General features: G+C 35.3%; 5 protein-coding genes and 1 pseudogene across 5 annotated transcripts; 4 read left to right on the plus strand and 2 right to left on the minus strand.

Annotated features, from left to right (window-relative positions):
* The first annotated feature begins 1,163 nt into the window (after nt 1–1,163).
* Nucleotides 1,164–3,776, plus strand: LOC130494487 (phosphoglycerate kinase 1, chloroplastic-like). The gene is made up of 6 exons (XM_018585082.2): nt 1,164–1,673; nt 2,199–2,276; nt 2,343–2,603; nt 2,670–2,987; nt 3,078–3,236; nt 3,405–3,776. The coding sequence occupies exons 1-6, from the start codon at nt 1,248–1,250 to the stop codon at nt 3,612–3,614; spliced, it is 1,452 nt and encodes a 483-aa protein (XP_018440584.1). The 5' UTR covers nt 1,164–1,247; the 3' UTR covers nt 3,615–3,776.
* A 334-nt stretch (nt 3,777–4,110) lies between these two features.
* LOC108807586 (uncharacterized) lies at nt 4,111–6,154 on the minus strand (annotated as a pseudogene).
* Nucleotides 6,155–7,169: 1,015 nt separating this feature from the next.
* LOC130496995 (myb family transcription factor PHL12-like) lies at nt 7,170–8,790 on the plus strand. The gene is made up of 5 exons (XM_056989775.1): nt 7,170–7,646; nt 7,731–7,807; nt 7,976–8,051; nt 8,149–8,218; nt 8,304–8,790. The coding sequence occupies exons 1-5, from the start codon at nt 7,505–7,507 to the stop codon at nt 8,641–8,643; spliced, it is 705 nt and encodes a 234-aa protein (XP_056845755.1). The 5' UTR covers nt 7,170–7,504; the 3' UTR covers nt 8,644–8,790.
* Nucleotides 8,791–11,148: 2,358 nt separating this feature from the next.
* Nucleotides 11,149–12,730, plus strand: LOC130495893 (transcription repressor MYB6-like). The gene is made up of 2 exons (XM_056987478.1): nt 11,149–11,359; nt 11,941–12,730. Exons 1-2 carry the CDS (start codon nt 11,197–11,199, stop codon nt 12,660–12,662), a joined length of 885 nt encoding a protein of 294 aa, XP_056843458.1. The 5' UTR covers nt 11,149–11,196; the 3' UTR covers nt 12,663–12,730.
* A 2,805-nt stretch (nt 12,731–15,535) lies between these two features.
* On the plus strand, nt 15,536–17,251 carry LOC108806722 (uncharacterized). Its single transcript, XM_018578906.2, has 3 exons — nt 15,536–16,011; nt 16,116–16,173; nt 16,473–17,251. The coding sequence occupies exons 1-3, from the start codon at nt 15,618–15,620 to the stop codon at nt 16,957–16,959; spliced, it is 939 nt and encodes a 312-aa protein (XP_018434408.1). The 5' UTR covers nt 15,536–15,617; the 3' UTR covers nt 16,960–17,251.
* A 737-nt stretch (nt 17,252–17,988) lies between these two features.
* Nucleotides 17,989–20,443, minus strand: LOC108805928 (aspartic proteinase NANA, chloroplast). The gene is made up of 2 exons (XM_018577920.2): nt 19,852–20,443; nt 17,989–18,942 (listed from the first exon to the last, which is right to left on the minus strand). Exons 1-2 carry the CDS (start codon nt 20,361–20,363, stop codon nt 18,114–18,116), a joined length of 1,341 nt encoding a protein of 446 aa, XP_018433422.1. The 5' UTR covers nt 20,364–20,443; the 3' UTR covers nt 17,989–18,113.
* Nucleotides 20,444–25,567: the final 5,124 nt, after the last annotated feature.

Genomic DNA, 25,567 nt, shown 5'->3' on the forward strand with positions numbered 1-25,567 from the left:
TTTGGAAGTCTAGTGTTTCAATTACTTTCCACAATCTCGTAGCCAACAAGTAATCAAAACCGTGACAATAGGATTTAAAAAAGATTTTTAAAATTTGATCCACATATTGCTTCGAACATTAAACGCTCCCTTCTTTTGATGACTTGTTAGCTAAAAACTTTGCTCCCTTCTCTCGGATGATCAAACATTTGGTTAACCAAGGAAATATGTGAAATGGACTGACAATGGTGATAGATAATGGACAGTGGCTTTGCAAAACTCGTACTTTGCCCAAAGAAGCTGTAAAGCAACAACTTCGAGTTGTGGAGAAGAAAAGAGGCCTAGGGCCAAACCTTTTTGATCTACCGACCAATGAACATTTTGGGTTCCAGATCTCAAACTAGTATGTTTGGGTTAATGTATTAATAGTATTATGTTGGGGACATGCAAGAAATGGTATTATAAGATTCTGAAGATCAAAGACGTCGGAATGCTTCTGTAGATTGAAGTATATCACTTCACAATAATAAAGGGATGCACTGATTACGAAATGAAGAAACAGAGTATATTTGATTACTTATACCCCAAACTACATGTATCTGCTAGCAGCCAGGGTGATTAATTAGTCTGCTAGTTAAACTGGTTAGGAAATCAAACTATGGTATAGTAGCAAAAATGTGATTCTGAAACTTGAAAAACAGGCTGCAGTGGAGATGCCAGTACAAGAAACTTGGCATTGGAGTGGGGAACTTACTACGAGATAAGAGTTAAGGGGCTTGCACCAGGCCTGGTCAAACGCACATCTCTCTGGATAGTCTTGGTGAGAAGTGGGAGTTTTAGATCACTCTTTCATGGTATTAAACATGGAGATGGTCGATGGCGAAATAAGAGTAACATTACGCCTGTCATCGCTTAGAAAACCTAGCCATTTGCGCAAGGGAGCTGTGGAGCAACTCTCTCGTGTTATAAAGAAGAAAAGAGGACTCCCACACTTTTTTTTTTTAATCTACCGACCAATAAACATTAAGAGCATTTGTGTTTCTGACACATGTAAGTTTGTTGTAAAGGTTCTGTTTCTGTGGACACAGTACAAATGATCGTGATGGATTCTCAAAGGCTTCTCTGAACCAATCATCAACGATAAGAAAAAATAAAATAAAAAAATATTTTAAAAATCTCAAATGGGATAAAGAAGAAGATTGCTAGTCACACTCTCTCCTCTCCTTCTCAATCTCTCCTGATCCTCTCCCTCTTCTCCCAACCCCCACATGGCATCCGTCGCCGCAAGTCCAGCTTTCTCACTCCTCAAGTCAACCACCGGAGGAGCCTCTTCTTCCTCCGCCGCAACTCGCGCGCGCGCCTCCCTTTCCCCCATCCCCTCCAAATCCATCTCCACCCGTCCTCCTCTCGGCTTCTCCGCCGTCCTCGACTCACGTTTCGCCGTCCATGTCGCCTCGAAGGTTCACTCTTTCCGCGGGAAAGGGACCAGAGGAGTTGTCTCCATGGCGAAGAAGAGCGTCGGTGATCTCTCCTCTGCTGATCTGAAAGGGAAGAAGGTTTTCGTGAGAGCTGATCTCAATGTACCTCTCGATGACAGTCAGACGATCACTGACGATACTAGGATCCGTGCCGCTATTCCGACGATCAAGTACTTGATCGACAATGGTGCCAAAGTCATCCTCTCCACTCATCTGGTAATTGTCCGAACCAGTGGAACCGAACCACAATTTTTGGTATTCGGTTCGGTACAGTTTTAAAATTTCGGTTAAGCTTGGTAGGTTTTGGAAAACGATTGATTTTTTGGTTTGGTTCGATTTAAATTAATAATAATAATAATAATCAGAATTACAAAATATCTGAACCGAATAAACCTAACCGACGGAATTTAATCAAAAGTATTCCATTTTTAAGAAAATTATACCGAATACTAAACCGAAACAAAAATGTTGGTAATTTCATAAACAAGACTAGAAACTAAACCGAACCGAATACCAAAAATTTTGGTAGTGTTTCAAAAAAACAAAAACAAAAAAAAAGACTAGAAACTAAACCGAACCGATTTATTTGGTTCACTTAGGTGAAATTATGGCTGAGCCGATTAAACCAAAATCGAAAATACCCAAACTGCAGGCCTTGATTATTCAGACACACTCCAAAACATGTTTGAAAGTTTCTCCATTGTCTGAAATAAAGTTTTGAACATTTCAATCTTTTTTCAGGGAAGGCCAAAGGGAGTCACACCGAAGTTCAGTTTGGCTCCTCTTGTCCCTAGGCTATCTGAGCTTCTTGGTATTGAGGTAAAGGTCAATGCTTTATGGCCAACCTATTGCTTTAGAGCTTTCTGACTGTTAGTTTTCTTGCAGGTCAAGAAAGCTGACGACTGTATCGGTCCTGAGGTTGAGAGCCTTGTGGCTTCTCTACCCGATGGTGGAGTATTGCTTCTTGAGAACGTCAGGTTCTACAAGGAAGAAGAGAAGAACGATCCAGAGTTCGCTAAGAAGCTTGCTTCACTAGCTGACCTCTACGTCAATGATGCTTTTGGAACTGCTCACAGAGCTCATGCTTCAACTGAGGGAGTCACCAAGTTCTTGAAGCCTTCTGTTGCTGGTTTCCTTCTCCAAAAGGTTTGTTGATTCTGCATTAAAGGCACTGTTGCTACATTTGCTTACTCTCTCTCTACATTTTTGCAGGAGCTTGATTACCTTGTGGGGGCTGTTTCAAGCCCAAAGAGACCATTTGCAGCTATCGTTGGTGGTTCCAAGGTCTCCTCCAAGATTGGAGTGATTGAATCGCTTCTTGAGAAGTGTGATATCCTTCTTCTTGGTGGTGGAATGATCTTTACGTTCTACAAGGCGCAGGGTCTCTCTGTTGGCTCGTCTCTAGTTGAAGAAGACAAGCTTGAGTTGGCTACATCACTCCTTGCCAAAGCTAAGGCCAAAGGTGTCTCTCTTTTGTTGCCAACTGATGTTGTGGTTGCTGACAAGTTCGCTCCTGATGCCAACAGTAAGGTAAAAAATCTTAAACGAGAGATGAGAGAACACAAGTTGCTAGAACTTTTTTTTTTGAGTAAAGTATGTAATGTGGATGGATGTTTGTAGGTTGTGTCTGCATCAGGCATTGAGGATGGATGGATGGGGTTGGACATTGGTCCAGACTCGATTAAAACATTCAACGAAGCTTTGGACACAACACAGACAGTCATTTGGAATGGACCTATGGGAGTTTTCGAGATGGAGAAGTTTGCTGCTGGAACTGAGGTAAGAAAAAAACATATGGCTAAATGTTTTTAGATAAAGAACATATTCGTTGTAAAAATGTTTTTTATTCGAAAAAATTTAATATTCATTCAAAATAAATAAATATATATATATATATATATAGATGAACATGATAAATTTGGTGATTATGGTTTTTTTTTTTTGCAGGCCATTGCGAATAAACTAGCAGAGCTAAGTGAGAAAGGAGTGACGACTATAATAGGAGGAGGAGACTCAGTGGCTGCAGTGGAGAAAGTGGGAGTTGCGGGAGTCATGAGTCATATCTCAACTGGTGGTGGAGCTAGCTTGGAGCTCTTGGAAGGTAAAGTACTTCCCGGTGTGATCGCTCTCGATGAAGCAATCGCAGTCACCGTTTAGAAGAAGCTCACTCTTCTGATGAGGCGAACAAATGTATACTCTCATATGAGTTTTTTTTTTACTTTCTTTTGCTGTAAATCTACCTATTCTACAGTTTGACTTTTATTCACTACCTCCAAGTCAGAGACTTATTATATCAATAAAAGCTACTTGTAAAAGAAACTGCCCTAACTTTCTCATCACGTCTCCTATATCTATTAACAGAATTTGACACAAAAATTATCAGCGGTTAAGTACTATAGAACTTTTTGCTACATCATCATCAGAATCGCTTCTAGTTATATCAAGACCTTTAGTGTTGTGAGAGACACTATTGGAAAATGGTAATAACAGAGGAGAGGCTGTTGGTTTCTTCGTTACGTTAAAAACTGGATCAGTCTGAAAGTTGAAACATCATCAAACATGAAGATTCTGACAAGAAATACAAAAGTCTACAAAAAAGAATAATTAGATATTGTAAAAGAAAGCTTGATTACTTCTCCCAGATGGCAGGTTACTACTTCTCAACAACACTCTTGTCACAAATACTCAACGAACTCATCGATGAGGTAAGGCCATGCTCCTTTTTTTTTTTTGTGAAACTCATCGATGAGGTAAGGCCATGCTCCTTCTGCATCGTAATTAGACAATACAGGGTCCACCGTCTGCATCAGAAACTACTGTCTCAATCCATATACCAACACTAAGCTAGAGTTGCAAAACAATGTGTAAAGCTCAATGACACTTTCTTACCCTTTCAAATTCCAGGAGCTGTGCCCATGTGTCCTTAGATATGGCCTTGTTATGCCAATCCTGATTTTGGAGAAACAAAACTGTATTAGACCAGGCCATGATGATGTATTAAAATTGAGGACCGTTTGTTTACCTGCAAGAAATCACACCAGTGGTTCACCAAAGGCCAGTCTCTTTCTGCAAAGAGCAACTGCCACATCCCAATAGCTGTATCTAAAGCAAGAGACTTCTGCCCCTGAAATTTTTTTAACAGTTGTCTGATTATTACTACCACAGATAAAAAGTATATCCTGATGGCAACTACTTCAGATCAAGCTTTTTTTTTCTTTTACCTTCTCTTTCGCCCACCCAAAAGCAAAGTTGTATATGTCATAGAACTTTTCTGAACAAGAAGCACATTACAAATATGTCAGGCCAACATGAGATAAAGAATGACTATTTTTTATTAGCTTCTTACGTTCATCTTTAAGCTCAGAACGCATAAATGCCAGCTTTCCCTGCAACTTCCCAATGGAATCTACGCTGCCATCAGAAAATAAAGGCCTAAGTAAAACCCCGCAACCAAATACTCCTGTCACAACGTTACAGAAATGAAACAGCATCAAGACGAGAGACCACTCACCCTAATACCTGTAATCCACCAAAAAACTCATCCCTGGAAAATTCACACGCTGTGGCAGCATTCGTATGCCACGAAAGAACCAACTGAAAAATCAGAGTAAAGTGCCCATTTAACTAAAAGCAATAAAACATATATGCAACACAAAGCAAGTTGTAGCAAAAGGGTTTAAGAATAAACAATACCGTGACAATGTCTTGGGGCTCCACCTAGAGAAAAAAAAATTAAAGACAAACTGTTAGTAAGTACTTTGCAAGATTAAACCACATCACTCTTAGCATTATTCAAGAAATTCAAATACCTGAAGATCACTAAAGAGAACCGAGACACCTTCCGCTAGAATCATATCCGAATATGGATCTGCAGAATATAATACAAAATTACTAAAACCTATAATGATATTTTAAACTTAGGTTTTGATCAAAAGCAAGAGAAAGAAAAAATAGCATTTGCCTTTGTATCTATTGAAGAGCTCTTCCAAGCGTCTCAGATCACCATTGCTTTTTGGCTGGGGCTGGCTGTAAAACACATCAAAAGCTGCTTCGCTCTGCCAGTCGCTGGCTTTTAGAGCCTGAAGAGCACTCTTCTCACTGCACAAAAAACAACATTTTGAGAAATATATAAACAAATTCAAGAATGCTGTAAATTAGTTACTGTTCTGTTCTTATTAAAAAGAACATCATTAAACTAGGGAATAAGCGAGAGACAGATCGAGTTTACCTAGCTCCTGTAATAGCCACGAACTGTTGAAGCTTGTCCCGGTTGGTTTTCTCAACTTATGCTGCCACAAAAGAAGAGGAATCATATCGACAAAGATGATTACAAAACTAAGAGTTTTCCATTCGATTTTTGGAGTGAATTATCAAAAAGGTGAAAAGCAAAGACACCGTATGTACAAGAAGAGTCGTACCATTGTGCGAGGAAGAAGAATAAGCAGGCGATAAAACCCTAACCAAAGTAACCGGCAAAGAAAGTGAACTTTGTTGTTGTTAATGTTGATGTTGATGTATCAGTCTCTATCTATGACAGAGCCAATGGTGAGAAAGAAGAGGAGTGAGTCAAGAAGACTCTTCGAGTCTCTCTCTGCTTAAGCTTTCTCTGTTCCCTCTTCGACTCTGATGAAATTCGGTTTTATTATGCAAGAAAAGAACCGGTTTATCAAACGGATATCTCGGTATTATAAAATGAACCGGGCAATTTGTATCTGGGTATTTTTACAACCGGTACGATGTCTATGTTTTGATGGTTAACTCAGCTGGTTCTAGAAGAAAAACTCTCTGTCTGATGTATAATCAGTGGCGAAGCTAGTAAAGGAGTTGGGGGTGCATGTGCACCCATAATTTTATCAATATTAACAAATTTTGTATGTAAAAGTTATAGTTCTAGCTGGCTAAAATGGTTAAAGTCTTCATGTGCACCCATAGATATCCAAGGTTCGACACCTACTATACCATTTATTTTTCTTTTAACTAATGCACCCACTAAAAATAATTCCTAGCTTCGCCCCTGTGTATAATGTATTGCTAAGTTATACCAATGATTGATGAATATAATATGCAAGAGAAAGTAGTAGTGTGCAGGAGAAATGACAAATCTATGCATTGTAAATGTCATGTTTGGAAGTAAGTAGGAACACACCAAAGACGGAAGAAAATGAAGAGAAATCTGCCGTAGATAATATGGGCCTAAGTTCGTTAGGCCTTAGATCTATTCGATTGAGATTCAGTAGTGGGTCTCATCAGCTTTCTTATTGGGCCCAATGTTTGTATGCTGAATGCGGAGAAAGTCTTACGTTTTGGCTGGCTTGTGTTGATTCATGACTTTTGTGGGTGTGATATGAAAGAGAATAGATTCATCTTATAGAGGAATCCATGAAACAAAGTCTGCTTGAAAACTAAGCAAACTAAAATAAATACTTTCTTCTTCTTCTTTTTTCTTTTTTTCCAAAGCTGCATGATTCTTATTTGCTACGTATATCTACATATACATACTTAATTGATGAGCTAGCAGTTAAACATCAGCTTTGTTCCACTTGTATCTTTATCTAAAGTACACAACGCACACGAATCTTTTCATCGATATCATACAATTAACAAAAACAAATAAGATGCTTATGTTCCTTATTCCCACAATGCATGTGCATGCATCTATCTTCATGGAAGCTATTTTTTGAAGAAAAAAACAATTTCTTATTGTATGGAAATGTATAAGGCCACATGCGTCAATACATCAAATCAGGAGGACTTTGACATGCGAATTTGTACCTAATGGTGTTTTTAGACATGTGTGGATGTAAAATCCTCTGCATGGGTTACAACTTGAAAGCCTAGAACCCTATTGCATAATATAGTCTATAGATATATGCTTGTCTGCTTTTATTTATTTTTTTTAATATCAAAAAGTTTTATGTGTTAGTGCCAGTCCAGAATCAAAGTTTATACTGTAATTTGCAAAGACGTCGTGTGTTCTTTTTTCCTATCCCATATCTTTCATAAATACTAATATTCGCTTGTCCTGAATATTGCTTATTGGTTAAATCATGATGCAATCAAGGGATGAGAGGAGATCTGAGTCCCCATCAGGTTTAGTCCTCACCACCGATCCTAAGCCTCGCCTTCGCTGGACCGCTGAGCTTCATGAACGCTTCGTTGACGCCGTTACTCACCTTGGAGGCCCTGACAGTGCGTTTTCATCATCATCTTATCTTATATTGATTCATTTGTATATATATAGTATGGGGCGATAACTGTGATATATATCAACAGAGGCTACGCCGAAGACGATAATGAGAGTGATGGGCGTGAAAGGTCTTACACTTTACCATCTCAAGAGCCATCTCCAGGTCTCTCTACCATAATATTGCTTCCTACTCTATACACCATTGACCATTCCTACTTTATTCTTCTATAGTTTCCTCTTCTTTACAATTTTTTTTGTTAGTTTTGCCATAGTGTAAGATCAAAATATATAGTACTGGTTAATATAAATTAATATGTATATATGTGTTCAGAAGTTCAGACTTGGAAAGCAACCTCACAAGGACCATAGTCAGGGTCACTCCATAAATATTAGGGATACTAATAGAGGTGCGTACTATTCATTAGCCTTCTTGTTTAATTTGTATTGTTTATGACTGCACCATGAATGCCGTATATAATCTACATCGATTGATCATACATGCAGTTTCCATGTTGGATCTTCAGAGGAATGTTGTCTTCACTACTCCACACGTCATTGGTCACAATATGAACGAGTATGTGCTTTCCAATCCCGATCCGAAAATTGATTCAAATATATATAGACCTAAAATCTTATTATAATTATGATTGGTGATGAAGGATGCAAACTGAAGTGCAAAGAAGAATAGAGGAAGAGGTAGAGGTAGAAAGACAGGTGAATCAAAGGATAGAAGCACAAGGGAAATACATGGAGAGCATGCTAGTGAAAGCATGTGAAACACAAGAAGCAAGCCTTACCAAAGACTACTCTACTCTCTTTTTCGCCCCAAACACTATTTGCAACAACACATCACCCCTCACAATCCAATGGTTCGAGGATCAGTTTCCTTCTTCTTCCTCTATGGACTCTGCAATGCATCTCCCTGACATCAATTCCAACTTCTCCCTCCAAGATTCTCGGAGTTCCATCACCAAGAACCATACGGTTTGCCTCGGTTAAAGAATACTATATATAGGTCTAGCTATTTGTTACTCTAGCTTTGATGCGCACTTGGTGTATAAATGCGCAAACTTGCATGTAATAACTTCTGCCAAACATGAAGTAGATCTTCGTTATCCACTCTAATAAATGTGATGATGTGCAATAGATGGTGAAGTAGGCTGCCTGATTAATTTATCAATTCTTGTGTGTTTACTTGCAAACTGAAATATTAAAAAGACTTCTTTTCGTTCTAGTCACGGTTGTAGTCATTATCACCAACAATACTTACATTTTCATAACTTAATCTTAATCCACCCCCTCATAGTTCTGATGTTTTTCTTGCCAATATCCAGTCGCTGAAATGTTGATCGAAATACTATTATACTAAAAGCCCATTTATTGAATTTTGAAGCGGTAAGGTGAGATGGGCCTATCAGATCCCACCATAATAGGGTCAATAATATATATGAGTGTTTTGTGACAAATATGAGCCTGGTTAAGGCGAGGTTTATGTCGTAGTCTGAACTCTCAAAGTCTGTGGAAGTCTTGTGGATCTGAAACGGTCAACAAGAGGGATGTTTAACATAACTTACTTAAAGATAAGATTTAACGGTGGAGTATATGTGTTAGTATTTGTTTTCTCTTACACTTCACCAGCTTTCCAATCTCTTTTATTATATGTTGATTCTTCTCTTTTTTTAGTCACTTACATATATGTCACGTTTTATCGCAAATCGTTCGTCCCGTTTTTCTAAGAGTAACCTCTTTGATAAAAACTAATGAATATCTAGTTTAGAAAAATAATAATTTTAGAAGATCATTTTGTTAATTGAATCTTAGGTTAAAAATAAACTAATAAATGAGAAACAAATGGCATTTGAATTTTTCAGGAGTTCTCAAAGTTTCTATTTGAGAATTTCTTCTTACTTTCTCACTTCCTTTTCTATTTTTTTTTAAATTACTCTTGATATCTTTTTCTTATATACTTGCAATGGATATATGTTCTAAAATGATTCTCAATATAGTTTGCGAAGAAAACTACTCAGCACAAAACAAACCTCAAGAACTGTTGACGGTATGGTTTTTTTTTCTTATAAAACTGTTGACGGTATGTTTCATGTTAATAAACTTGTACGTCCAACTAAACATCTGGTACAAATTAACTAAGAAAAAGCTTAAACCAGGAAACACAAATTAACTTCCAGAAAGGAGATACGTATGGATAGAGAGAGCTTCTTAGTTACTACTCCGACAATCAAAATCACGTACGTGTTTTGTTAAAGCAGACTCATGAATCATGATTACCCAGTTTATTTATTAGGACCGATGACTTGTGTTACCAAATTAATACCAGAATGTCCTAACAATGGCCTATACTTCCTTTAATTTTTAATAGAAAATTACCAACTGGTCTATTCCATCAGCTTACCCACGGTTAGGGTTTACCAATAAAGAACAAACTATTTCATCAAAAGAAAGACAATAGTACGTTAAGACAAAGATTTTATAAATGTATAGTTAAATTATGTAGCTTCATTCAAACGAGGATTTTTACATGATATGGTAATTAACAGCGACGGATTTATATTATTATGTTAATTAACCGCTTTCTCCCCACCCATTAGAGTCTATTATTACATTTAACTTGACGGATTCAAACTAACGATTGCATTGTAGATCCATATTAAGCTTGACCCTTGCGTTGCTTACTTAAGCGGAAATGTTCTTTAGGATATCCAGCGATTGATATTTTCAATTCTCCAATTTCCTAGTAGTTGCGATTAGGTCGGAATATTTTGCAATCGTGTTCCCTACTTTACCTCCAATTTGAAACTAATATGTTAAGTAAATGAAACTTATTTACTGATAGCAATACTCTTTTTTTTTTTTTTGAACAACAGCAATACTCTTCATCATTCCAATTTTCAGACTACCAAAGTTAACGCATTTTCAATACGGCCTATATATACTGAAGTGAATGGATAACTCTAAAGTATGACAAGCGATAATTTGGATTCTTCACGTCGATGCGCATTAACTTTTAGTGTCCAAAGGTGCGTGGTGATGCATACAATTAGTCAAATATGAAAGGTCTAAAACCCAATGGTTATATACAACATAGCGTAATAATTATCAGATGTTAATATCATGTGTTTTATTCTAGTATTCTTCTTACCAATACATTTTGAAGTCTACTATTAACTCCGTATAATATACTCATTAGGGCGTGTCCTATATATAGTATTAAACCATTATTAAAGAAACACTTATAATTTACAGTATCCATGCAACGTATGACAATAATTAATCAGAAGTACAAGTTATATCAAGGATATATGGATGACTCTTTTTATCAAGGAAAGTGACGTGAACTGCTAATATCTCTAAACAGGCTTCCATTTGAAGACACGCAGAGCAGAAGAGAAACAATACAAGTTTGGTTAATCATATAAGATTAATTAACCGTAGAAAGGATATACTACTGATGAGGGAAAATTAATTAAATATTGACATTTCGGTTTATTAACACCAAGAATCTTAGCTTGTATGTTGTATATATAAGTTAGGAAGATGAGAGGGGAGTGGGAAATGAAAAGAGATAAAATGGGACATCGATGTTGTGGGAAACACAAAGTGAATAGAGGGCTTTGGTCTCCTGAAGAAGACGAGAAGCTTCTTCGTTATATCACCACTCATGGTCATCCCAGTTGGAGTTCTGTTCCCAAGCTTGCCGGTTTTTATATCTTCTCTCTAACTCTTTTGACTACATTTTCATTCATTAATCAAACGATAATTGGTGTATGTACGAGGAATCATGAGTTTCCAACACAAAATCATTTAGCAATAAGTAGATTGATTCATGTTTTTAATATACTAGTTTTGAATTGGCGAACCTACGTTGCCCAAGATGGTAGCAAGTGCCCCATAAAAAATTAAAATTTGTTAAATACATCCAAATTTTAGTTATTTAATTTTTAGTAAATAACATTTTCTACCTATATTTTTAAAGTTCATATAGATTGCCCCACCAAAATATAATCTTACATTCGCGATTCTCTTCACATGTTTGATGTATGATTTATATTTTCTATGTTATAATGTATAACGTTTTGCTAATGAACACATATTAGAGATTTACTTTTTTAAAAATATTATTACAAATATAATTTAAAATTATTAAATTTAACTTAAATAAAAACAACAAAAATATAATTGGTTAAGGTAGAAGTTATCTAAACATGTGAAAAACATTTTATATCTGTGAAATGACAAAAATCGGTGGGAGTAACTGTATGTATGTATATATCTATATAGGATTGGAGCGATGTGGGAAGAGTTGCAGGTTAAGATGGATAAACTACTTGAGGCCTGATTTAAAGAGAGGTTCGTTTACCACGGAGGAAGAGCAGACTATCATCGATGTTCATCGTATTCTTGGTAACAAATGGGCTCAGATTGCTAAACACTTACCTGGACGCACTGACAATGAAGTCAAAAACTTCTGGAACTCATGCATCAAGAAGAAGCTTCTTTCTCAAGGCTTAGACCCTTCCACTCATAATCTGATGTCTTCACACAAAAGATCAGCTGCTTCTTCCTACAATAATATTCCTAAGTTAAGCAAGACGAAGTCGATCATGACTAACACTACTTTTGATCTATCAACCACTGCTTTCTCAATCACAAACATCAATCCTCACACTTCCACTAAACCAAACAGAGTTAAATCTCCTATCCGGACTCCAATCCCTTCTCAACCCATTATCCCTATCAGTGATACCATGTCAAGTCTTTTAGATGATGAGCATATGATTCCTAACTGGTCAGATGTTGATGGAATGGCACCAATCCACGAGGAATCTCCGATGTTTTCAAGTGAAAAGGCAGTAGTAGGAGTTGATGACGATGATCTCAACATGGACATTTTGTTTAATACGCCTTCTTCTACTACTTTGGATCATGATTTTGCTTCTATTTTTTCTTCTGCAATGTCCATCGATTTCAATCCTATGGATGATCTTGGTTGGACCTTTTAGTTTTACTCAGACTCTAATATACTCTAAGGTCCTCAAGTGTAAATAATTTATATGAATAATGTTTACTTGTTGTCACTAGTTTTGAAAGAAGTTGAGAATTTGCCAAAATCAGTTTGTCATTTCTCATTAGTCTTTCGTTTTCGTAGTCATTTTACATAAATTTGGGCTTTTAAAATCCAATTTCATTTATTTATATAAAGGCCCATATGAGGCAAGAGCAGATGCGCAGAGCAAGTTGTAATAATATGCCTAATGGGGAGGGAAGTATCAGATCAATACCAAGCCCTGTTCAAAACGTTGCCGCGTAGCCGCCTAGGCGGCCGCCTGGGTGCTATTCGGTGGGTGGCCGTGGCGAGTTGGATCAAATCGGTGAATCCAGGCGTTGACCTACATTTGACCGCCTAATTCTCGTGTTGACCGCTTAATTCCCGCCTAATCCCGCGTTGACCGTCTAAGTTTTTTTTTTTAAAGCTGAAATACGATTGATTATTTTTACTCATTATTGACAGATTTGTATAATTATTGATTACTAAATAGTTACAATTAGTTATCTAATCCAAAACAAATACATATATACTACATTAGGAATTTTCTCGTATCAAATATGCCCAAATCTAAATGTTCGATAAATTGAAAAGAAATCGTTTCAAAAAATTATCTAAAAAGTTATAATTATGTATAAGAACTTGTGTCATCATGTTTAAAATTAACTAAACATATTATAAATATATTAAATTGTATTTAAAACTAAGCCTCGCCTAATCTCCAAGTACTCTCCGATTTTTCGGTAACTCGCTAAGCCCGGACTCGCCGTCCGACTAGTGCCTAGCGTAGTTTTGAACAGGGATACCAAGAAACAGTGTGGCCTAATTAACTCAATTATATCTTCTTTTTGAACATTATCAATTTTATCTTTCATTGCTATATGATTGAAAAAACAAGGAATGTATTCGATGTATATACAAATTAATTCATTTGTACGTTTTTGTTTAATATTCATTTGTACGTATTCTCCAATGATACTGATCGTGCGGAAATAATTATGATAAGTTTTATTGAAACTTCGTCGAAGCGCGAAGGCAAAGACAAGAGGAACATGCCACAACGCTATGTAACCACATTACTCTAATTAACTTGATTATTGTACATGAAATAGCACAGCTGCAGAGGTGTTGAGAAAGTCTAGTGTGTTAGTTCGAGGAAAGTTTCACAAAATGACAAACAAAGTTTTATACGGTCCGCGTTATAAGTATTTGATTGGAAGGAATCAAAACTAAGGAAGCAAACATCTCATGGATTTAGAAACGATTGAGGAGCAACGGGAAAACGACACCGAGGCACAGAAGATGAATAATAAAGATATTTAGTTAGTGTTTACTATTTTAAAATGGATATATAGAAGATATGTTGAATCACATGGTCTGTCTCTTAAACTCTCTTATCTTATCTCCTTCATATACAGTAAACACTTTTAAAGGATGTGCCAATTCTTCTTTGAAAAAGTATGCCAATTCTTTTTTCCCTTTTTGTTGTGTTAGACCATCATTATTGATGTTCCTTAACAAAGCCCTTATAAAAGAAAATGTGGGAATCAAAGAGGAAAGAGAAGGGAAAAAACTCTTATTTAAAGGTTAGTTCTTACTTTCTACTGAACAAAAAAAAACAAAAAATTCTTAGTTAAGGAACAAAGTCAGTCCCTGTAACAATGATGCCCTAAGTTTTGTAAACTGCAATGCACAAAAACAAATACAGAATATTACATGAACAGATAGAAGGATCCAGTGACAAACAATTTCACACTTTTTTTTTTGCTTAACTCAAATTCCACACTCGAAGAGTCGCTGAATACAATATTTTTTTATAAAATATTTAGTAAATTTATATTAGAAAACAACTATTTAACAAAATATGCTATGAAAAAAGTTAAAAATCAAATTGACAAAGAAAAAAAGATATGTATTTAAAGCGTGTGACAAAAAGAAAAAATCATGAATAAAGGACGGAAGCCGAAAATAATACAGGAAAGATTATTGAAGTACCAAAAGAAAAAGTAAACAGAAATAGTTAGGGGAAGACTTAAAGGTCAGTAGGTCACATGTGATTTGATGGCATCACTGCATCAAATTATCTGCACATGCAGTGCCTCTAACTATTTTCTATATTCCCTATCTTTGTTGTTGCTTCTTGTAATTTGATTCTTTGATAATTCACACGGTTTTGATTTTAGAATAATGTTCCAATGGGTAAAATGTGTACATACAGTGAAACCTCTATAAATTAATAATGCTGAGATTTTAAAATTTTATTAATTTATAGAGATATTAATTTACAAAAAAAAATTATTTAGATTTCTTATTTTAAGATAAGAAAAATACATAATATTAGTATTTAGACATTATTGTTATTTTTCTGAAATTTTACATTCATATTAATGTTATTATATTATATGGTGTATATAATATATATTTCATAAAACTTAAATAAGGTTTTCGATATAATATTACTAAATATCATCCAAAAATATATTAAGTGATAAAAAATATAAAGATAATTCCATTGTGAATATAAAACAAACAATGTAATAATAGGTTCTTATTTATATAAAAAAATATATATATTATTAATTTATAATTTTAATGAGACCATATATTCACATAGAGTTTTCTTAAAAATTATTATCTTATTATTTTATCAATTTATGTCAAATTTTGAATCGGTCCAAATTGGGACCGGTGAAATTTATTAATTTATAAAAATTATTAATTTATGGAGTTTTAATTTATAGAGGTTCTATTGTATTATTACCCTTAGTTAGAGTCACTTTTCAACTCTATATATCTCCCTTGTTATATATATATATATATATATAGGTAGACAATCACTTGCTCTTCTCTATTCCATCACCATCATTTAATCTCAACACTACTCTCTTCTTTCATCCGTCACCGTAAGAACATGAGCAGAACGGAGACAGTGGGCTTGACCAGAGGACGAATGTTGCAGTCAAGTAGTTGCAATCGCCTTATGAACTGTTCTGAGTCCTTCAAGAGGGACAGTGTGATTAGCAACGGTGGTTCAGCTAAAGTGAGGGGAAGCTTGGAGCGCAAGAAATCAAAGAGTTTTAAGGAAGGAGAAAGCTATCCTTCTTGTCTCATAACGGAGGCTCCTGGGAGTATAGCCGCCGTGAGGAGGGAGCAAGTGGCTGCACAGCAAGCCCTAAGGAGACTGAAGATTGCTCATTATGGCAGATCCAAATCAACCCTAACTAATTTCAACTCATCCAAAGTTGTCCCTCTTATTCACCCTCAACCTCATCCTCAAAGATGCAGCTTCCTTACCCCTACTTCTGGTATATAGTCCTTCCCTTTTTTTCCTTTTACTTGTTCTTTTTAAATTTGCAATTTTCTAATCTCTCTTCAATCTTCTGATTTTTTTTTTGTGTTATTTCCTCAGATCCTGTTTACGTTGCCTACCATGATGAAGAATGGGGAGTCCCTGTCCATGATGACAAGTGCGTTACATAATGTCCTCTTTCTCGCAATTCTTAATTACTATCACTTATAGTTTTTTTCATAGTTACCATCAAAATTCTATAGTTGAATAAAAATACCACTAATTTTAGGTTTAAAATGTATTCTAAGAACTAGGAAGACTCCTAAATGATTTCGTAACCTACTAAAATCTTAGGAACACTTCTTAAGCCTATATTCTTTGAAAGAGCCAAAAGTGATTAGAGTTTTTTTTTAATATCTTATTTATGTTTAAAAAAGTCATTTTGGTCAGACAATAAACAAATTATCTTAACTTCAGGACTTTGTTCGAGCTGCTAACCCTCAGTGGCGCACAAGTAGGTTCTGACTGGACGTCAACCTTGAGAAAACGCCATGACTTTAAGAAGGCGTTTATGGAGTTTGAGGCAGAAGCGGTTGCCAAACTTAACGAGAAAGAGATGAATGCAATAAGCATCGAATACAAAATAGAGATGAGTAAAGTGAGAGGTGTTGTAGAGAATGCTACAAAGATCATAGAGGTCAAGAAAACGTTCGGGTCACTAGAGAGATACCTTTGGGGTTTTGTGAACAACAAGCCTATCTCCACGAACTACAAGCTAGGCCACAAGATTCCTGTCAAGACATCGAAGTCGGAGAGCATAAGCAAAGACATGGTCCGTCGTGGCTTCCGGTTCGTGGGTCCCACTGTTGTTCACTCCTTCATGCAAGCAGCTGGTTTAACCAATGACCACTTGCTCACTTGTTACCGTCACATTCCTTGCACTCTCCTCACTACTAATCCTTAATTTTTGTTTTTATTTTCTATTTCTTTACTTAATTGAAAGTGTTTTTTTAACTTTCGTATGATTTGTGCACAACAAATGTAGGTGTAGAAAAAAATGGTTGAATGTTCTTTTAATTTGGCAATGTAAGATAATCCAGCTGGTTAAATTTGTTTTTTTTTCTTTTGCTTCTGTGTGAGTTTTTTTTTTCCTAATCACATGTATAAGGTTTTTCTCATGTATGTGTCGTGTGACAGTTTGAAATAGTAATTGGTTTTCATTGATGTTACAAAAAAAATTGTTTTTATTGAATTCAGCTTATCTTGCATCAAAAACTGAATATCCTCTTGGTTCATGATATCTATCTTTAGTGTTTTTAAATTTGTCTTCAAAGAATAGTAGTATCATCTTTCAAAAAAAAAGTATAGTAGTATAACTTTGATGATTGATTTTCGTAGAAGCAAAAAGCATATTATCATGTTCATATAGCATGTGATGCTTCTCTGTCACCAATAATGATTGGATCACTTTAGTGGATGCCATGATGGGATTGTTCATTGCCCATAATCTGTTTTTCCCCAACTCCAAGTTTAACTTCTTTTTATTCTTTTCCAAGTAGTCAAGTACCAACAACGCTCCTCCTTCACTCTCTGTTTAAATATCATCATGGAACATCGAGATTTTTCAAAGTTTTAGTGGAAGATGTGTACGTTAATTCAGGGATGTGTTACTTTGGTATAAAACCGAGTAAGATCTACAAGTTTTCTTTATGTTCCATAAGTGAATGCAGAAAAAAAGGAAAAAAAAGATCAAATATGCTTTAAGAAGAGAGCACATGTGACTGAAACAGCGATGCATGAGATTCCTACTTTCGTAACTCGTCAACACATAAATAAAGACTTATTAGCTAATAGAGTTATGGGCCCAATCTAATTACAGCTAAACCCATTTCATCTGCCCCCTTCATTAGGCCCGTAATGACGAATCTACAAAGGCAGTGGATGATGCAATGTAAAAATCTATAAGATGATCAACAGAAGTGCACTAGATTAATACTGATAACAAGTGCCATATGTTGCCAACTTTTATAACGAACATGTTTATATATTCACTAACAATCAACAAACAATAACGGCCAATTAAGTCAAAAGTAATAAACACACAAGAAAATTTGACAGCTAAAGACAGGTAGAAGGAGCAAAAGTCAAAGTTGAGGTCACAAGATCAAACTCCCACAAATAATTCTGCTGCATTATATTCCCAATGACATTTGTCGCCGGTTCTCCCGCCGACACAAACCCTAAACACTTGACTCCTGGCGCAGCATCTATTAGGTAGCTTCTACGATGCGGCTCAAAACGCGCACCACCCTTGAAATGAAACATCAACTGCGGTAGCTTACTCTCGTTGAACCCTGACGTGGTATCAAAACAATACTCTATTGGCAAACCTTCTGGTCTGACTCTCTTCAAACCAACAAGGTAACGCTCAAGCCCTGAGACCACAGCTTTGTACGCGGTGTCAGCCAAAAACGTGAGGCTTGTTCCTGAATCCAAGATAGTCCCACCACCTTGTGTTGCGTCCCATAATTGCGTGGGGATGTCGAGCATGGTCTCTCCTAGGGAGAGTCCAATGATGTTGACGGCGTAGAAGGGAGGGATGACTTTGAGATCAAGCGGAGTGGTTCGTGTGGCGTTGAGTTTAGTGGCCGAGGAGGAGGAGGAGGCAGAGCCGAAGATGAGATAGTTGGAGACGTTTTTGTTGGAGAGATGGTCAACGAGGCAGTAGGAAAACTTGCCTCCAAAGACATTAGTAGCTTTTGAAGTGAAAGAGTAATCACTCAAGGCTAGACCAAGCACTCCATCGGCTCCACGAAAGCTATCTCCACTGAAGGAGTTAGTGCAGCCTACGAGTACACCGGGGAGTCTAGCAACGCGACCATTGGTGAGGCGAATTGTGAATGTCTCCTTTCCGAACACGCCTTGTGCTGCTGACCCATCGACGTATCTGTTTCCACACGATCAAACTTAGTGTAAGTAAGAACGCATAAACATTGATTATTAACGAGTTAGTTACAAAAAAAAAGAGAGTGTAGAATTTATGTATCGTTCAGACGGCAAACCTAACTCACAAGTCACGCAATAAGTGACATTTATGTATTTGTGATGAATTGTAGCTCAAGACACATTTAATATCATCACCCCCTTCTCCTTGCATCTAAATCTATGGCTCCCCACCCACAAGTTCTCTAAATGCTGGTTTTCATATTCAATGTTGTTTTAGTCTTTAAATTTTGTTTTATTATATTCTTAATGTACATATTAAAACAAAAAAAGTTCAGGTTTTATCCTTATTTTAATTCATTATTTAACAAACTCAAAAATACAATGTTTTAAATAAGAATAAAACAGAAGATTTAATCAAAAATTTTAAATGACACTAATTATGAAAGAGAGAAAATAGTTGAAAAGGAAAAAGACAATAATATTGTGATATGGTTGTCTATCGGAACTTTTTGGTCCCGGACAAAATTGGTTTAGCCCATTTGAACCCGCTTCTTATATGGCATGTTCAAGACCAATCCATTATGTTTTGGACGCTGACCACTTACCTCTACTTACATACCTAATGGTCACAAGAAAGATAGGTCACTCTCCTTGTCTCATTGATGACCACCCAACTTTCTCTAAATATCTTCTCTCCAAACACAAACACACACACACAATCCCTCAAAGAGTAAGTTGTGTTCCTAATAATGTCTTTTAAATTAAGTTCCACCATCAGCATCACTTCCTCTTTAGTATATGATCCTTAATCAACTCCTAATTAAACTCTACCTAATCACATTTACCTACTGTTGGATATCGATAATGCAACCACCACCATCAAGAGAGATTGTTAATATTAATTAAGTACCTGTAATCGTATGAGCATGGAGTTGAAGGTGTAGGGCAGCTAGAGAGGGAGAAGAGATTCATGAGATCAACTTTACAAGTCTGAGTCAAGCATCCGATTTTGCTGAAACTCGAAGACTCCTCTGCTCTGAACACTCGACGGTTCTCTGTTTTTCCTCTCCCACGGAACCTGCAGTTCACCCACGTGAGCTCGCTCCCTGTGTCCACCACCACTCTGAACCTCTTCGCCGGGGTACCGACTCTGATCTCTGCGAAATACTGCGCCGCTCCGTAGTCGAAACCTGATCTCAACGTTAGCCTCGCTCCACCGTTTGTTGTTGTTGTTGTTGTCCGTTTATGAGAAATGAGGCTGTGGCGTTTCTGGTCCGAGCCGATAATGTCTTCAATGCGACGGAAAGAGGTCGGGAAGAGAGTGTCCCTGTGTGTCATCTCGAGACGCATCACCGTGGAATCTGCGGCGGAGATTAGGAGTGTCGTGAGGAGGCACAAGAGAGCTGCTCTCGTTGTCTTCATTTTGGTCCTCTCGTTGTGGGTCTCTGTTTCTAAAACAGAGTATATATATACATTGAGGAAGAGTTGAAAACAAACGCCTTTCTCTCTCTCTCTCTCTTTTTTCATTTATCATTTTACAACAATTTCTAATAAAATTTAAGCAAAAAAAAAACAACTTCTAATAAAACCCTAAAAATTATTATTTAGTTTTCTTATACTTGCAAAGAAAAAAGTTTCATTGAGAATTTATTTGATACATTTTTATTACTATCCAATAATAAACAACTAAAGAACCAAAAATCCGACAGTCAGAAACCAAAAAATATTTGAGAAACTATAAGAAAATTTTCCTTTTGATTTTTAGATATTTTAGTTTTATTAATTTTCCTTTTACTTATTTATAACGATTAATCAATTTAATCTGGCCTAGTTTGACTAGTTGGTTATTAAAAAAAACGTTTATCAACTTTACTCATGGAGATTATTATAAAATTTATGTTAAATTATTATAATTCTAAGAGAATAAATAAGGGCTAATTTCATTATCGGTTTCTCTTTCTTTTGCCATTTATTGTCTCAAATTCAACAATAAAAATAAAATAAAGGTTAGAAACTCGGGAAGTTTTGTTACTGGTCAACAATGACATAATTTTTTTGAAGTACTATCAACAATGACAGAAATAATAAAGTTTATATAAAATTATATTGTTGTTCACTTATTTAATGACAAAATTATTTAACAAATACTCCAATATTTTATGTTAAAATTTCGAGTTTACATTACATTTATGCCAAAATTTACATTTCGAGATTTTAAAAAGAAAACGATGAAGAACATTGAAGGAAGGTTACCACTTATTTTATGACACAATTGTTTAACAAATCCTCCAATATTTTACGTTACAATTTCAAGTTGAAGTTACATTAACGCGAGAGCAGGTTTTACTTTTTCATTAAAGGTGAATGCATCTAAATTTACATTTTGAGATTTTGAAGAAAAAGAACAAACAAAATCAAGGACTTTAAAGAAGGGTTATAGGCCAAGAAACCGAAGGTAACAACAATTCAAAGGTAATTAAGTGTAACACTAACAACAAAACAAAAACAACAAAACAAAAACAAAATATCGTTGGATATGATTCATGATTGGCCAATTGGGGTTAGGTATACGATATATTTGAATGGAGGATATACGTGAGGAGAAGATGCTAGCTAGGGACAGAGAGTCAAAGTCACAAGGGCAAGAGAAAATTTCCAGTTGTCGTAGAGTCGTTGGTTAGCTGTTGCACTCTTGGATTCTTTTAGAAATCATATAGATTTTATATTAGTTTGTAGAAAAATAAATAAACTTTTTTATTCGTCTGTTCAGATTTCAAACTAAAAAAACTGTATTAAAACTTGAAGAAAACATAAGAAACATATATTGGATTATCCAAATCGAGAGAGAGATGCGTGTACACTGTGATACGTTGAACTCCAATCCACGCCACCGTACTGTTTAATCATTGTCCAATTTATTTTCAGTTATGGTATTTGACATTTGTTCATCAACTAATATCATAACAAGACAAAGACAATGGTATAATATTTTATATATGGTGGTAAAAGAGAACTTTCCATCAGTCATGGATTTTTACTAGGAACTAAATTGTTATTGTCTTACAAACAGCTTTTTTACTTAAAATTCTAAAACTCGGATATTTGTCGGGAGCAATGAATTTGGATTTCGGTCTACACAGGTTATAAGTATATCAAAAAAGCTGTGCAATTTGTTTATTGTGTTAGTATTGGTATCACCGAATGTCTTATTTGAGATTATAAAAGTTATAAAGCGATAGATAGTAGAAATCCTAACTGCTCAGAAATTATGTAACGAACGACAATGACAATGGAGGAAAGGAGATAAATTCAAACTGCCAGTTTGCACCGAATAATTGTATACAATAACAACAGTCTTAAGGTGACGACAAGAAAAATAATTTATTAACAACCCTAAAGACTTCATGCACGGCCTCACGCTGCTACTTGCATTATCTTAATCTATATAGCTAGGCTTCATCTATAACAATTAGAGAAAAATGTATAATGTACGCGTTTTGCTTCTTAGACTTAGTTATTGTAAAACGTATAAGATGTATCCACGACAAAACTCTATATAAATATTAGATATGTATAATGTAAATATTTACTAAAGGGACGTATATATAGACTAGCTGTTAACTTATGTCAAATGGAAGTCGAGTCAGTGGCGGATCTAATTATTAAAATATGTAAAATATTATATTCTTACAATTAAAATGTTTCAAAATTTATCTTATTTTTTGACAAACAACATATTTTTACTAAGAATATAAATAATAAATTTATTTATGAATAATGCAAAATATTTACAAAATAAGAATGCATTAACTTTAGAACATATACATTGTCAGTGTTGATACATGTTATATTTATATTAACAAAAAGCTAAGAAAATATATAGGAAGCTACGTGCTTCTCTACAAAAACTGAAAAAACATAGATTCTGATTTTTCACTTAAAAATTAATGTAGCATGTAAAAAACTAGTTTTATAGGAAATATCTTTTGCTAAAATCTTGATTGGCTATAGAAAGAGTTTTTGTTTCCCTTAGGGAATCCATTTTGTAGAAATCTTGATTGGCTAAGAAAATGGTTTTTGAAAAACAAAAACCAAAAACCATTTTAAAAACTGGAAACAACCAACACCTAGATTCATTATAAAGTTTTGCTAGGCAGAGACTAAATAATATTTCAGCCGTGGCATGAAAGTAACAAGATATTCTGATTATCGGGAGTATGATCTTTTACCCATTCATGCTTTTGTGCGTTTTAAATCTAATATTGATTTGGTCCGTACATCACGGAAGAGTTTACTCTAAATTAAACTAATCTACAAGAAAAGGATGGTTTGGAGAGATCTGGAAAACTGCAAACATGGGTTAATCAAGTTCATTTCCTTTTGGCTGAAAGAATATGGTCTCACATACAGCCATCATAGCATGTTTTATTCACATAAGTTCGGACCAGCTGCTAGAATCAACGTCCCAAATTGTTATGAAACCAATCAGTTTGTTACGACGTCGACATTTATATAGCAAAAGAAAAACACACATACATGTATATATACAATTTTGTTTGAACTTATGTAATCGATCACTGACATATAGTAAATTTGGTAGTTCAAAAACTTATACAAAACCAGCTAAATTCTATTAAATCCATAAGAAAGAAAAGACAGTGAAGGTTCTACCATTCGTACGACATGAATTAACAACCAGATGTAATCATAAAGTTTGCTAGAGTAAATAATATTTCAGTCGTTGTAAATGGGCCGCGTTTTGATCTGTATATATGCCTGGACTATGTACACACGTAAGAAGAAGAATGACCGTATTTTATACTCATACCTGTACAAATTAAGAGTGTACGTGCCGTATAATATAAACGTTTGGTACAAGGAAAGAGGAGATGGTGTGTACATTGCAATGCTATCATGACATCATCCATCCATACCCCGCCATTTGCTTAATTTACGGATCATACATATCCAACTTACTTATAATTGATTTTTGTATTTATCTGACCTTTTTCTTTGTTTATCTGACTTCTATTCACAAATACAACTCTTAGGGCATCCTCGTTAGCGAGGAGAGACGTTCACAGGTAATATTTTTGATTTTTTTTTTTGTTTTCTGTTTTACTAAAAAAAAAATTAATAATCATACCAATCGCGGACTGCCACGTGTCGTGAAACCCGCAGAATAGTGATGAATCAGGTTTACTAGGACGATTTCACGCGGCACGGATTCACCAGAATTGAATTATTTTAATATTTTATTTTTTTGAAAAGCGTGTGAACTCTTCCTTTGATACTCTAATGAAGATGGCCTTTTTTTCCCTTGTTACTACTCCTCATCTTTTAATTTGACAAAACGGTCAACTTCATCATAGCTTTTTTTCCACTCTTTTCGCTAGGGTTTCAAGTTTTTTTTTGATGTCAGTAAATTTTTGTTTACATAAACAAGGGTTGTGCGTTTGGATACCATTCAAAAAAAATGGAGCAGAATAAAATTCTGTTAAGAGTTTAATAAATTCAGATCTTCTTAGTTCAAGATAGGTTCATCTATATGTTCGAATTCAAGTTTAAAATTATTTTTGAATCTATGGATATCTGTTATTTTTATCCAAAATACTTATACCTATTTCTACACACAAATGTATCAAAAAGTTTTCTTTTGCTGTTGTCAAGTGTCATAACAAGTCTTTTTCATTAAAATTTTGATCAGATTAGTTAAATTTTGAGAATAAGAAAATATCAGTAAGAACAAGTTCAAAGTATTTATTTGGATGTCCATGTACAAGATCAACAAATGGCTAATGATAGTAAATTGGGCTGAAGAAACGTTACATGCTTATGATGATTAAAGATGAATGGGCTTTACTAAATAAGCCCTTGAAGCCATGATGTGTAGATAGTTTCATTCATAAAGTAAACCACGGACAAGGAGCAAGTAGTTTGCAACTTCTTAAACTGAACTCATGGCTTCTTTATCGATGACCGTTGCAACGGGCAAGAAGACTTGGACGCCATCGAGAACAATTCAAGGACATTATATTTTCTCTGTTAGTCAGAGAGAGAGAGAGAGACAAGAGAATAGACATATAGATGAAGGCAGAAAGAAGATGAGGAGAATGTCTGATGACCATGTGAGTTTACTATTAGACATTTTTTTTTGTTTTTTCCATCTCTTGTTAACAATAAGTCTCTGTCAATGAACCAAATTAGGTAATAGGAAACGGTTAATTTGGACAAAGAGAGGAGAGAGGAATTAACGGCAAAAATGAAGCGTTGAGAGATGAGAGGCTAAGAACATTTCACTGGCTCCATCTCTTTTGCATCTCCTCATGTCTCTTCCTCTCTCTCTGCTTTTCCAGGCTGAGACACTATTAAGGGAAAAAACAAAAACAACGTTTTACAATTAGACAAGCCAATTAAAGTCCCCCCTTTGAATCTTGGAACATTACTAATTGTTTTCTTTTAGAGTTTGTGATTCGTATTCTAGGAACTAACACTTAATGTCACATGCATTAAACATGGTCCGTGTTCTTGATTTCTTGAACATTGTTTGTGATATTATAACTAACGCATTACAATCTCTGTTTTTTTAGGGTTTGACATGATTTGATTTTCCTTCACCTTTGTCT

The sequence above is a fragment of the Raphanus sativus genome, chromosome 6, assembly GCF_000801105.2.
Source record: "Raphanus sativus cultivar WK10039 chromosome 6, ASM80110v3, whole genome shotgun sequence".
In the NCBI taxonomy this organism is placed as follows: Eukaryota; Viridiplantae; Streptophyta; class Magnoliopsida; order Brassicales; family Brassicaceae; genus Raphanus; species Raphanus sativus.